General features: G+C 33.3%; 1 protein-coding gene across 1 annotated transcript; it reads left to right on the top strand.

Moving 5' to 3' along the window:
• Positions 1-8,197: 8,197 nt before the first annotated feature.
• On the top strand, positions 8,198-11,674 carry LOC107887020 (protein NRT1/ PTR FAMILY 4.5). Its single transcript, XM_016811153.2, has 6 exons — positions 8,198-8,367; positions 8,515-8,593; positions 8,703-8,920; positions 9,976-10,410; positions 10,490-10,602; positions 10,689-11,674. Exons 1-6 carry the CDS (start codon positions 8,365-8,367, stop codon positions 11,560-11,562), a joined length of 1,722 nt encoding a protein of 573 aa, XP_016666642.1. The 5' UTR covers positions 8,198-8,364; the 3' UTR covers positions 11,563-11,674.
• Positions 11,675-13,047: the final 1,373 nt, after the last annotated feature.

Genomic DNA, 13,047 nt, shown 5'->3' with positions numbered 1-13,047 from the left:
TATCGATCCAGAGAATGCTACTCATTATTGAAGAGGAATCAACCAAGAAAGCACCATGGTGTCAGCATCTTTCCCAAACAGGATATGATGGAACAATGCTCGGTACAGTTTTAAACATAATGAACATGAAAATAATGTAACAAGGTGTTGAAAAGTCAAAAATGGGAGGTGCAAGTGGCACCGAAAGAAAAAAAGTGATAGGTAAGTTGTTTAAAGTTGAATGGGATAATTGCAATTTTGGTCCCTAATTTTTTAGGCCATTTGCAAGTTAGTCCCTAAACCTCAACTATAAATAGGCCTAACCATTTCTCATTTCAACCATCCCAACCAATCTTTCTCTCTTAGTTTTCTCTTTTCTCCCATTTGAGAATTCTTAAGGAATTCTATTTGTTTGTAATACTTTGGAGATAGTAAAGTTATCATCTGGTGTTAGTGCCCGAGGACGTAGGTATAATTTACCGAACCTCGTTAAAACTCTTGTGTTCTTTCTTGTCCTATTTTTCTTTCAATATTTGAGGGTATAATAGTAGTATTTAATTGTGCTATTAAATTACTATAGAAGGGATATTCTGTCTAAGGAAAGACTTGGTATTTAAGAGATCTATGTGATCCACCTCTCTTTCCTGGGAATTGAACTTTATGTGATTTTTTAGTACAATAATTTACATGCTTCCGACCCTATTGGAACAACAAGTGGTATCAGAGCCGAAGGTTAATCGTAGTATGCTCTGTGGTTGCAGTTTGAACTGATCTTCCACATCAGAAAAGATTTCCTTAGGTATATTGACAGATTATGGAGAAAACGGTCGGTGTAGGAGCTTCAACATCGTCCATGTGGATAATACCGATAATTACAAATGCAAGATTGGCCGTGGAGATCTTTGATGGCACGGGCCATTTTGGTATGTGGCAAAGTGAGGTTCTAGATGCCCTTTTTCAGCAGGGTCTAGACATTGTCATTGATGAAGAGAAACCAGATGATGTACAGGAGAAAGATTGGAAGGCGATCAATCGGTTGGCACGTGGCACAATTCGATCATGCCTTTCTCGAGAGCAGAGGTATGCTTTTTCAAAGGAGACTTCTGCAAATAAGTTGTGGGTGGCACTTGAAGAAAATTTTTTGATGAAAAATAGTCAAAATAAGCTCCACTTGAAGAAAAGACTGTTTCGCTTCACATACGTCCCAAGTACCACAATGAATGATCACATCACCAAATTTAATCAGTTAGTCACTGATTTGCTGAATATGGATGAGACATTCAAAGATGAAGATTTGGCTTTGATGCTGTTGGGGTCACTTCCTGAGGAGTTTGAGTTCCTAGAAACTACTCTACTTCATGGCAGGAGTGATATATCTCTGAGCGAAGTCTGTGCGGCCTTATACAGTTATGAACAGAGAAAGAAGGACAAACAGAAAAACTCAATCAGAGATACAGAAGCTTTAGAGGTCGTTCATACACTCGGAAGAAAACTCAAAAGGGGAGATCAAAGTCAAAGTCCAGACTCGGGAAAGATGAATGTGCTTTTTGTCATGAGAAAGGCTACTGGAAGAAAAATTGTCCAAAGCTGAAGAATAAGGGAAAAGCTGCTGTAGATGCTTGTGTTGCTAAGCATGATACTAGTGACTCTGAACTATCACTGGTTGCATCATCATCGTCGTTCCATTCAGATGAGTGGATATTGGATTCGGGTTGTACCTATCATATGTCCCCTAACCGGGAGTGGTTCTCTGATTTAGTAGAACTAAATGGAGGAGTTGTTTATATGGGCAATGACAATGCCTGTAAAACTGTTGGGATAGGTTCAATCCAATTAAAGAATCAAGATGGATCAACCAGAGTTCTGACTGATGTTCGGTACGTGCCCAGTTTGAAGAAAAATCTCATCTCATTGGGAGCCTTGGAATCCAATGGTTCAGTTGTTACTATGAGAGATGGGATTTTGAAAGTGACATCTGGCGCACTTGTGATATTGAAGGGCATCAGGAAAAATAACTTGTATTACTACCAAGGTAGTACAGTTATTGGAGCAGTCGCTACAGCTTCCGGTAACAAAGAATTGGACTCAATGCAGTTGTGGCATATGAAGTTGGGACATGCCAGCGAAAAATCCTTGCAAATTCTGGCAAAGCAAGGATTGTTAAAATGTGCAAAGGCTTACAAATTAAAATTTTGTGAGCATTGTGTTCTGGGAAAGCAAAAGAGAGTGAAATTCAGTACTGCTATCCATAATACAAAAGGTATTTTGGAATATGTTCACTCAGATGTGTGGGGGCCTTCCAAGACATCTTCATTGGGAGGAAAACACTACTTTGTTACTTTTGTTGATGACTTTTCCAGAAGAGTTTGGGTGTATACCATGAGAACTAAGGATGAAGTGCTTAGAGTTTTTCTTAAATGGAAAACTATGATCGAAAACCAGACTGGCAAGAAAATCAAGCGGCTTAGGACGGACAATGGAGGGGAATATAAAAGTGATCCGTTCTTCGATGTGTGCCAAGAGTATGGTATTGTTCGACACTTCACAGTTAGGGATACACCACAGCAGAATGGATTGGCAGAGCGTATGAATCGAACATTGCTTGAGAAAGTTCGATGTATGTTGTCCAATGCTGGGTTGGGCAAGCAATTTTGGGCTGAGGCTATGACATACGCTGGCCATCTTGTTAATCGTTTGCCATCATCTGCATTAGAAAGAAAAACTCCTATGGAGGTATGGTCTGGAAAACTGGCTACAGATTATGATTCCTTACATGTGTTTGGATCCACTGCATATTACCATGTGAAGGAGTCAAAGTTAGATCCGAGGGCAAAGAAAGCTCTCTTTATGGGAATCACTTCTGGAGTGAAGGGATTTCGTCTTTGGTGCTTAAGCACAAAGAAAATGATCTGTAGCAGAGATGTTACCTTTGATGAATCTGCCACATTGAAAAAGGTAGCAGATAAAGATATTCAGACGAGCAATACTCCACAGCAGGTGGAGTGTACTCCAAAACAGGTGGAGTTTGAGCAGATGGGGATTTGCCCAGTTAATAAGTCTAATTCTCCAGCCACAATGGAGGAATTAGAGGTTGAAGAGGTTCTGACCCAAGAACCACTAAGTACACCAGAACCAGTTGCAGTTGCAAGGCCACGGAGAGAAATTCGTAAACCTGCTTGATTTACTGATATGGTGGCCTACGCCCTTCCCGTTGTTGATGATATTCCTATCACTTATCAAGAAGCAATGCAAAGCTTAGAAAGTGATAAATGGAAAAGCGCCATGGATGAAGAAATGCAGTCTCTCCTGAAGAACAATACTTGGGAGTTGGCGCAATTACCGAAAGGTAAATGGGCAATCGGATGCAAGTGAGTATTCGCAAAGAAAGATGGATCTCCTAGCAAGAAGGATATTCGCTACAAGGCAATATTGGTAGCTAAAGGCTACGCTCAGAAGGAGGGAATTGACTATAATGATGTATTTTCCCATGTTGTGAAGCATTCCTCCATTAGAATTTTGTTGGCCTTGGTAGCACAGTTGAATTTGGAGCTAGCTCAACTTGATGTTAAGACGGCTTTCTTGCATGGTGAGTTAGAAGAGGAGATCTATATGACTCAGCCCGAAGGATACACAGATGCTGGTGGTAGAAATTGGGTTTGTAAGCTGAACAAATCGCTATATGGATTGAAGCAATCCCCGAGGCAGTGGTACAAGCGATTTGATAGCTTTATGAGAAGGCAGAAGTACACAAGAAGCAAATATGACAATTGTGTATATTTGCAGAAGCTGCATGACGGATCTTTCATTTATCTACTCTTGTATGTTGATGATATATTAATCGCTTCGAAGAGCCAAAATGAGATAGATAAGCTGAAGGCTCAGTTGAATCAAGAGTTCGAGATGAAAGATCTAGGTGAGGCCAAGAAGATTCTCGGCATGGAGATAAGTAGAGATAGACCGAGAGGCAAGCTCTGTTTAAATCAGAAGCAATATCTGAAAAAGGTATTACAATGTTTTGGTGTAAATGAAAACACAAAACATGTAAGTACCCTACTTGCTTCTCATTTGAAACTTAGTGCTCAATTATCTCCGAAGACTGAAGATGAAAGAGAATATATGGCGAAAGTCCCATATGCTAATGCAGTTGGGAGTTTGATGTATGCGATGGTGTGTACGAGGCCTGACATTTCACAAGCTGTTGGAGTTGTGAGCAGGTATATGCATGATCCTGGAAAAGGACATTGGCAAGCTGTGAAATGGATTTTACGGTATCTTCGAAAAACCGTAGATGTTGGTTTAATTTTTGAACAGGATGAAGCACTTGGTCAGTTTGTAGTTGGATATGTTGATTCCGACTTTGCTGGTGATTTAGATAAACGTCGTTCAACTACGGGGTATCGGTTTACTCTTGCGAAAGCCCCAGTGAGTTGGAAGTCTACCTAACAGTCTACAGTAGCTGTGTCTACTACAGAGGCAGAATATATGGCAGTTACAGAAGCTGTTAAGGAGGCTATTTGGCTTAATGGATTATTGAAAGACTTGGGAGTTGTTCAAAGTCACATTAGTCTATATTGTGACAGCCAGAGTGCTATTCATTTAGCGAAAAATCAAGTCTATCATTCAAGAACCAAGCATATCGACGTAAGATATCACTTTGTGCGGGAAGTCTTTGAAAAAGGAAAAATTCTACTTCAGAAGATTCCGACAGCAGATAATCCCGCAGATATGATGACCAAGGTGGTAACAACAATCAAGTTTAATCATTGTTTGAACTTGGTTAACATCCTGAGAATTTGAGCACCTTTAGGTGTATGGCGCTCGAGAGCGCATTTGGAGGCACTACAAAAGATAGCTTTATCGAATTTGGGGAGTTGAAGGAAGTGTGTGAAGATGTGATTATCCTAATCAAATCTTCAAGGTGGAGATTGTTGAAAAGTCAAAAATGGGAGGTGCAAGTGGCACCGAATGAAAAAAAGTGATAGGCAAGTTGTTTAAAGTTGAATGGGATAATTGCAATTTTGGTCCCTAATTTTTAGGCCATTTGCAAGTTAGTCCCTGAACCTCAACTATAAATAGGCCTAACCATTTCTCATTTCAACCATCCCAACTAATCTTTCTCTCTTAGTTTTCTCTCTTCTCCCATTTGAGAATTCTTAAGGAATTCTATTTGTTTGTAATACTTTGGAGATAGTAAAGTTATCATCTGGTGTTAGTGCCCGAGGACGTAGGTATAATTTACCGAACCTCGTTAAAACTCTTGTGTTCTTTCTTGTCCTATTTTTCTTTCAATATTTGAGGGTATAATAGTAGTATTTAATTGTGCTATTAAATTACTATAGAAGGGATATTCTGTCTAAGGAAAGACTTGGTATTTAAGAGATCCATGTGATCCACCTCTCTTTCCTGGGAATTGAACTTTGTGTGATTTTTTAGTACAATAATTTACACGCTTCCGACCCTATTGGAACAACACAAGAATCTTGTTTGTTTTCAAGTAGAAGTCTAGATATTGAAATATTTTTTGGGAATTAGTTGGAATGTGTTCTTATCTATTAATAGGTTTTTGGTTTACACGACCCACTGCAGCAAACGCTTGTCAAAAAGCATTTGTAACTAATCGAATAGGCGATTTTGGTTTATTATTAGGAATCTTAGGTTTTTATTGGACAACGGAAAGTTTCGAATTTCAAGAGTTGTTCGAAATATTTAATAACTTGATTTATAATAATGAAGTTTATTTTTTATTTGTTACTTTATGTGCCTCTTTATTATTTTCCGGCTTAATTGTATAAAAATTCATTAAAAATCTTGTGAAATTGTACTAATAAGATATGTCTATGGTTTATTCAAACGGGTAAACATAGAATAAAATAAATAAATTTAATAACATATTCTACATTTGATATGCAAGCTACTCTAAACAACCGCTGCTATTTTTTAATTGAAAATTTGAAAAGTCTGATTAGGTATGATTATTTTGATGAAATAATATGTTATACAATAATTAGATATAAAATAAAAAATAATTAATATATCCTTAAATTTTAAATTTTAAAAAATGAATAATAATTCTTATAAAAATAATACTTTTATTAAAATAAATAAAAAAATTACTAAAAATAAGTCATAAAAATGACTAAATATTATAAATTAAATTAATTTATTACTAATCCATATATCAAAACATATATAAAAAATAATACTCTTATTAAACGCAGTATTATAATGTAAGGAATTAAAGAAAAAATATTTATAAATAAACTTCCAACATCAAACATCAACCATAAAAAATATAAAAATAAATGTGTTAAACTCCCACAAGATTAATTGGATGATGAATATAAAATAATCAAATTAATGGTATACCACTAAAACTAGTTTTGTCCGTGTTAGGCTGCCCTTTCAAAAATAAAAAAGAGAATTCAGTGTTAGGCTGCGGCAAAATTGGAACGGGTGAAACTTGACTGTTCCCCAAAGTCGTGTTAGGCTGCGGCAAGTTTGGAACGGACGAAACTTCACTGTGCCCAAAATTGTTTAGGGTAAAGTTTATAAAATAGTGATTCTAATATTAGTGTATTTTTGTTTTGGTTATCTTAGTTTAAAATTTTTAATTTTAGTCATTGATATTATCTAAAAGTTAATATTTTGGTCACTTATTCGTTAAATCACTAATGAAATATTGATTTAACCTTTTTTTATTAACATAATAATAAATTTAGTCCTCCAATGTTTATGGATTTTATCAAATTGATTCTAATTTTAAAAAATTCAATAAATTTACACCTCAACTTTACACATGATGTCAATTTAGCATTAATTTTTGAAAATTTAAAATTTAAAAAATTTAAAAATATTTAAATGTTTATTTTCGATCAAATACATAAGATTTTATAAAAATACATACAAAAACATAAAAATATTTATAAATAAATAAAATTTTCAACCTGAGGTTGAAAAAGATGATAATAATCAAGAACGAGTTTGTTGTGCTTAAGGTAGGGGTCTGACTGAGATATACAAGTGGCATGAGGTCTTGGAGACCTAGTAATTAGAAGGCCATATCGACAACTCAACAACTAATTCCTAGTTGCATGGTACAAGGATGGAATAAGTAAAAATCAAGGAGTTCAAAGCAAGGTTATTGGTGCTAGTGTTTGCGGATGGAAACAATACCCAACATTTGAGAAATTTGACAAAAATTAAAGAATAAGTCCAGATGCATAATAAATAAATTATTATTATTTATAAAATAAAACAAAAAAAGAGAGAGAAAGTTTTGAATATGGTTTATGTTTTGATTGTGGATTTTAAAAAAAAATATTTTATTTATAAATTTATTATTTTCCTAAATCAATGTGATGTTAGAAAAAATAGAAAAATGGGTTGTTTATAATTTTTATGTATTTTTATCGAAAATGAATTTTTAAATATTTTTTATTTTTTTTAAAATTTTAAATATTTATTTTAAAATTTTACGAATCAAGATTAAATTTGACATAATGTGTAAAGTTGAGAGTTAAATTTATTAAAATTTTTAGAATTGAGATCAAATTAATAGAATCTATAAATATTGAAAAGCTAAATTTATTATTACGGCAATGAAAAATGGCCAAGTTGGCACTCCATTAATAATTAAATAGATGAGTAGTAATCAAAATATTAAATGCTGATAACATTAATGACTAAAACAAAAAATTTCAAAATTGAGTAATCAAAATAGAAATATAGTAATATTTGGGTGACTATTTATAAAGTTTACCTAATTTAGAACCGACGCCATGTTTTGTACGTTTTTATAATTTTTTTCTTTCACATCACGAGACTTCGTTCAAAAACGCTTTCTAGTTTTATCATGGAACATGCAAAAAATTGATGAGTAATCTCATTGGGTTGATGCAATTGTATTCACAAATGCCTTGCTAGCTAAAAGATATCTAAATGCTTATATAGTGAAAATATGAAAATTTTTAGGAGAAAAAAATAGAGTTAAAAAATAAAATAAAAATAATAAACTCTCCTATTTTAATTCATTTCACTTTTCTTTCCGTACACCCATTATCTCCCCATGTCGTCCTCAAACAAAAAACCACAAGAGTAAAAAAGAAATTGAAAATTATAGATTCCACTGCATGAAATATCATCCTAGTAAATACTACCAATAGTAAAAGAAGTCAAGACAAGAGTTGACTGTTGTTGTGAAAGAGAGGTTTCAGAAGAAACAAAATGATGAGTCCAATACAAGATGTTCAAAACATATGATCCCTTCCTGTTTGTTAGACTTATAACTTTATACTATCATCTTCCTCTCTATAATAATTATCAAATCAAACCAACTGATGAGTCACTAAGGAGTAGCCATCTTTTTACACTCTCTTTACCAGCAACATGGTAAGTTGGTCGAGCCAATTATTTTACATCTTGAGGATTAGGCACATTTTGTGCCCTCGATTCTTGCTCTCTTTGTTTTTGTCATTGTCCCTTAACATGTTTCATTTCCTTTATTCAGGCTAATCGGTCTCTTATGCTATTTTACAGGGTATTTTAAGGGCTTTTAATGGCCAGGCCAAGCAAGAACCAAAACGTGGAGGGATCAGGGCAACACTTTTTGTCTATGGTAATCATTCATTTCTTTTAATTTCTCTCTTTCATTTCCTTCTTTATTTTAGAAATTTGCTCGTCTTGTAATGTCTTTGATTCCTATTTGTTTGTGATTTTCTTGGCAGCCATGGAAGGGCTGGAGAATATGGCATTCATCTCAAATGCCGTCAGCCTGGTAACTTACTTTTATGGCTACATGAACTTCAGCCTAACTAAATCAGCAAACACCCTTACAAATTTCATGGGGACTTCATTTTTAGTAGCACTCTTTGGAGGGCTCATATCTGACACCTATTTGTCAAGGTTCAAGACTTGTGTCCTATTTGGGTGCATAGAATTGTTGGTAAGCATATTTTTTCATAATAGCCCATAATAAAAAATAATCAAAAGATTGTGCATGAAATTTAAATTCTAAATTTAAAAAATATGTTGTATAAATAAGTTATATTAAATATTAAAATTTAACCTCAAGACATGTTTTGTTCTCGTCATATTCTCCAACATGATAAAACTAGTAAAAAAAAAGTCATATAGTTGACTAAGGGCATGTTCTGTAGTGCTTAAAAAAAAGTACTTTTGCCTTCAAAAGTACTTTTGGAAGAAAAGTTGCGCTAAACAAGTTGTTTTTTGTTGAAATTTTTAGCTTTTCAAAAATACTCCTAAAAATGAGAAGTTAAATTTTTTAGCTTTTCCTCTCTCAAAAGCACTTTTAATGCTTAATTACTTTTTCATCCCTCCAATAATATAATATTTTCCCATTTTTTTGTGCTTAATTACAAATGTGTTAAAATCATTAATTAAAAATAAATTTTTTTAAAAATACTAATTACAAATATTTAATGGTTATATTTAAATATTTAAAATATAGTTTATATACTCTAATTAAATTTTATAAATAATTAATATTTATTGCTTAAAAATATTTAAAATTTATATTTCATATATTAAAATATTAACAACAAGTTATAATATTTTTTTATATTTTTACTAAAATATAATAATATTAAACAATTTAAATATTATTTAAGTGCATATTTGTTACTTGCTAATAACATATCTAAACTGAACATTTTATTCCTCAAAAGCACTTTTTGACAGCAATGCTAAATATTCAAATTTTACATTAAACTTTCAAAAGTACTTCTCAACAATACTTTTCTACAACACTTTTCAAAAGTATTATCAAACTAGCCCTAAATCAAAACTATTATCATTTTTAATATTAAATAATCATTTGTAGTTCGAGGTTTAGGTACCAAATTCATTAAATTGTGTGATATTGGAAAAAAAATCAAGTTAATACTTGAAAAGTAAGAAACAAACCTTAATTATTCGAAAAGAATTTTAAATTTAATCCTCTTGGTATGGAAATGTAGGATTTAATGCTTAAATTTGCAGGGATATGCAGCCTTAACAGTACAAGCTCATTTCCACCAACTAAGACCACCCCCATGCCAGGGTCTTGCAATAAGCCAAACTACTCAATGTCAGGCCGCTGACAGAGGCCAGGCTGCGATCCTTTTCACTGGTCTATACCTCGTTGGATTTGGCACTAGTGGGGTTAAAGCAGCTTTGCCATCATTGGGAGCTGACCAATTCGATGAAAGGGATTCGAAACGATCAAGCTTTTTCAACTGGTTCTTGCTTAGTTTCACCGTTGGAGCCATAATTGGGGTGACTTTCATCGTGTGGATAAGCACAAATCAGGGTTGGGACTGGGCGTTCGGTTTATGCACGGCAGCTGTTTTGGTTTCCATTATGGTTTTAAGCATGGGAAAGTCACTATATCGTAACAATGTTCCCAAAGGAAGCCCTCTCCTTCGTATCATACAGGTAATTAGTTTCAAAAACTATATATAGATATACACTTCATAAGTGATAATTAAAACAATACTTTATTCTGTTTTATTAGGTATTTGTGGTGGCTATCAGAAACCGAAAGCTTCCACAACCAGGGATAGAAGATGAATTACACGAGGTTGCACGTGTGCATAATGAAATTCTTCCCAGAACTGAACAATTCAGGTAACCAATTTTGATGATTTAAGTGCATATATTTTACTATAATAAGTAAATTTCGCTTATATTTACCATCAAATTCGAACATACAGATTTTTAGACAGAGCGGCAATTAAACATAGCTCCAACAATGGATCAACATCAATAAACCTTGGACCCTGGAGAATATGTACAGTAACACAAGTTGAAGAAACAAAGATCATCATTCGGATGCTTCCAATTATACTTAGTACTGTTTTTATGAATACATGTTTAGCTCAACTCCAAACTTTTACCGTCCAACAAAGCACAACCATGAATACTCATGTCCTTGGTATCAAAATGCCTGGTTCCTCCATCCCGGTTATTCCCCTAGTGTTCATGTTCATTTTTATCCCCATATATGACTGTGTTTTCGTACCTATTGCTCGCAAAATAACTGGAATCCCAACCGGAATCCGGTACCTTCAAAGGATCGGAGTTGGGTTGGTTTTGTCAGCCATTTCCATGGCGGTTGCCGGAATTGTCGAAACGAGACGCAAATCCGTGGCTCGTGAGCATGGCATGGTGGATTCTCTTCAGCCTCTTCCAATGAATGTGCTTTGGCTTGGATACCAATATTCAATATTTGGGTTGGCTGATATGTTCACATTTGTGGGCCTCATACAATTCTTCTACGAAGAGAGCTCGGCAGGGATGAAATCATTGGGCACGGCCATTTCGTGGTGCTCATCGGCTTTTGGTTACTACTTGAGCTCGGTGGTGGTAGATGTGGTGAATAAGGTGAGTGGGGGATGGTTGGATAATAACAATCTGAACAGAGACAAACTCGACTATTTTTACTGGTTATTGGCAGGGATGAGTGTGGTGAATTTTGGTGTGTATTTGGTTTGCGCGTCATGGTATAGGTATAAGAAGGTCGAAGTAATCTACAAAGAAAAAAATCATGCTGAGGGAAAGCAAGTTGAGATGTTAAATGCAGTTTAGTAGCACCAGCTTATAGTTGTATTTTCTACTCTTATCCACCTGTATCTTTCTATTCTCTGTGTACTTTTTACTATCAATTTTCTTATTATGCCATTTTTAATATTTAAACCTATATCTCTTCTTAAAAGTATAATATGTGCTAGCATGCAACCATTTTTTATATCCACATATTTTGAAAAAGAAAAAAAATCTTGAAAATCAAAATAGAATCAATGAAAATTGCTTGTGTGTTTTGTAAATTGTTATTATTTAAATAACAATATATTAATTAAAATTATTGATGAATTAATATTTAAATTCGTAATTTTATTATATACTTATTAATAATAATATATTAAATTATTTTATATTTTTATTAAAATATGTAAATTATATAATAAAGATGTTAACAATAAATAGTAAATATTATTGCCTTGTATTAGTATTTAAAATGTTTATTAAAAAATTTAGAATATAAGATACTAGTTTTTAGAAAAAAAAACTGAAGTTTTAAAAATGAAAAATCGAATAGTTAAATGATTATTTTGCAAATTTTTCATAATTTGGTGACCAAAAAAGAAATTTACTAATAATTAAGTAACTACTAGTGTAGTTTAGCCTATAGTATCATTTGTGTGTGTGAGAGAGATTTGGAGTTGTAGATGGGTTGGATGGGCCATTGTATGGTGTTTCTCAAGTTAGGCCGAATTTAAAATATGAAATTTAATTTTACTTGAGTTTATTTATTTGTAAATGATTAAAGTTTTTTATTTTTATTTTTTTAATAAAATAATCCTAATTTAAATTGATATTTGATAATCTTATATTTTTTTATTAAAATTCTAAATATGGAAATTGAACATATTTTTTTAATGTTTATATTGTAGTATTATATATTATTCTATAGTTATTTTTATATGATATGATACGATAAAATATATTATGATATTAAAAGCAAGTTGTGCCAAGCTTAGGCTTTAAAATTTAAAGTCCAAGTTTAACCAATATTTTAAATGGGTCTAATCATCTAGCCCTAACTCGTTTTTCCTACTTAAGTATTTTTTTACCTAAACGCTCTAAAAGATGAGGTTGGACTTTAGGTTTAGAAAAGTAAATATGCTTCTATGTGAAAAAATTTTACCATAAAAAGGGTCAACACAGACAAAAGAACATGATGGAACATAACAACAATGTGAGCATTTAGTTACACCATGTTTAGGATCTTGCCTACCCATGTAACCCATCTCATCGTTCTAGGGCTTTATTATAAAACCATTTACCTTGGAGAATTTAAATGCCTTCGTCTCCAAGGAAATCAAGTGGCTCATAATTAATCCATATTGTTGCCTACAATGGCTTCCCTATATGGAGATTAATTATCATTCTCCACCCTAAAAGAATGTGAGAGAAAATTTCAATCTATGAAACAGGATAAGTGATCCCTTCCCCCCGCCCAATTGCATTAAAATATGCTACCGGCACTATAAAACTATGTTCATTATCAAA

Source organism: Gossypium hirsutum, chromosome A05 (genome assembly GCF_007990345.1).
Source record: "Gossypium hirsutum isolate 1008001.06 chromosome A05, Gossypium_hirsutum_v2.1, whole genome shotgun sequence".
In the NCBI taxonomy this organism is placed as follows: domain Eukaryota; kingdom Viridiplantae; phylum Streptophyta; class Magnoliopsida; order Malvales; family Malvaceae; genus Gossypium; species Gossypium hirsutum.
Note: the sequence above shows the minus strand (reverse complement) of the source record. Positions and strands in the feature narration are given on the sequence as shown.

Coding starts and splice junctions, on each gene's coding strand:
- LOC107887020 (XM_016811153.2), top strand. Junction 8,594..8,702: donor GGCAACACTTTTTGTCTATG/GTAATCATTCAT, acceptor TTTTCTTGGCAG/CCATGGAAGGGCTGGAGAAT. Junction 8,921..9,975: donor TTGGGTGCATAGAATTGTTG/GTAAGCATATTT, acceptor TTAAATTTGCAG/GGATATGCAGCCTTAACAGT.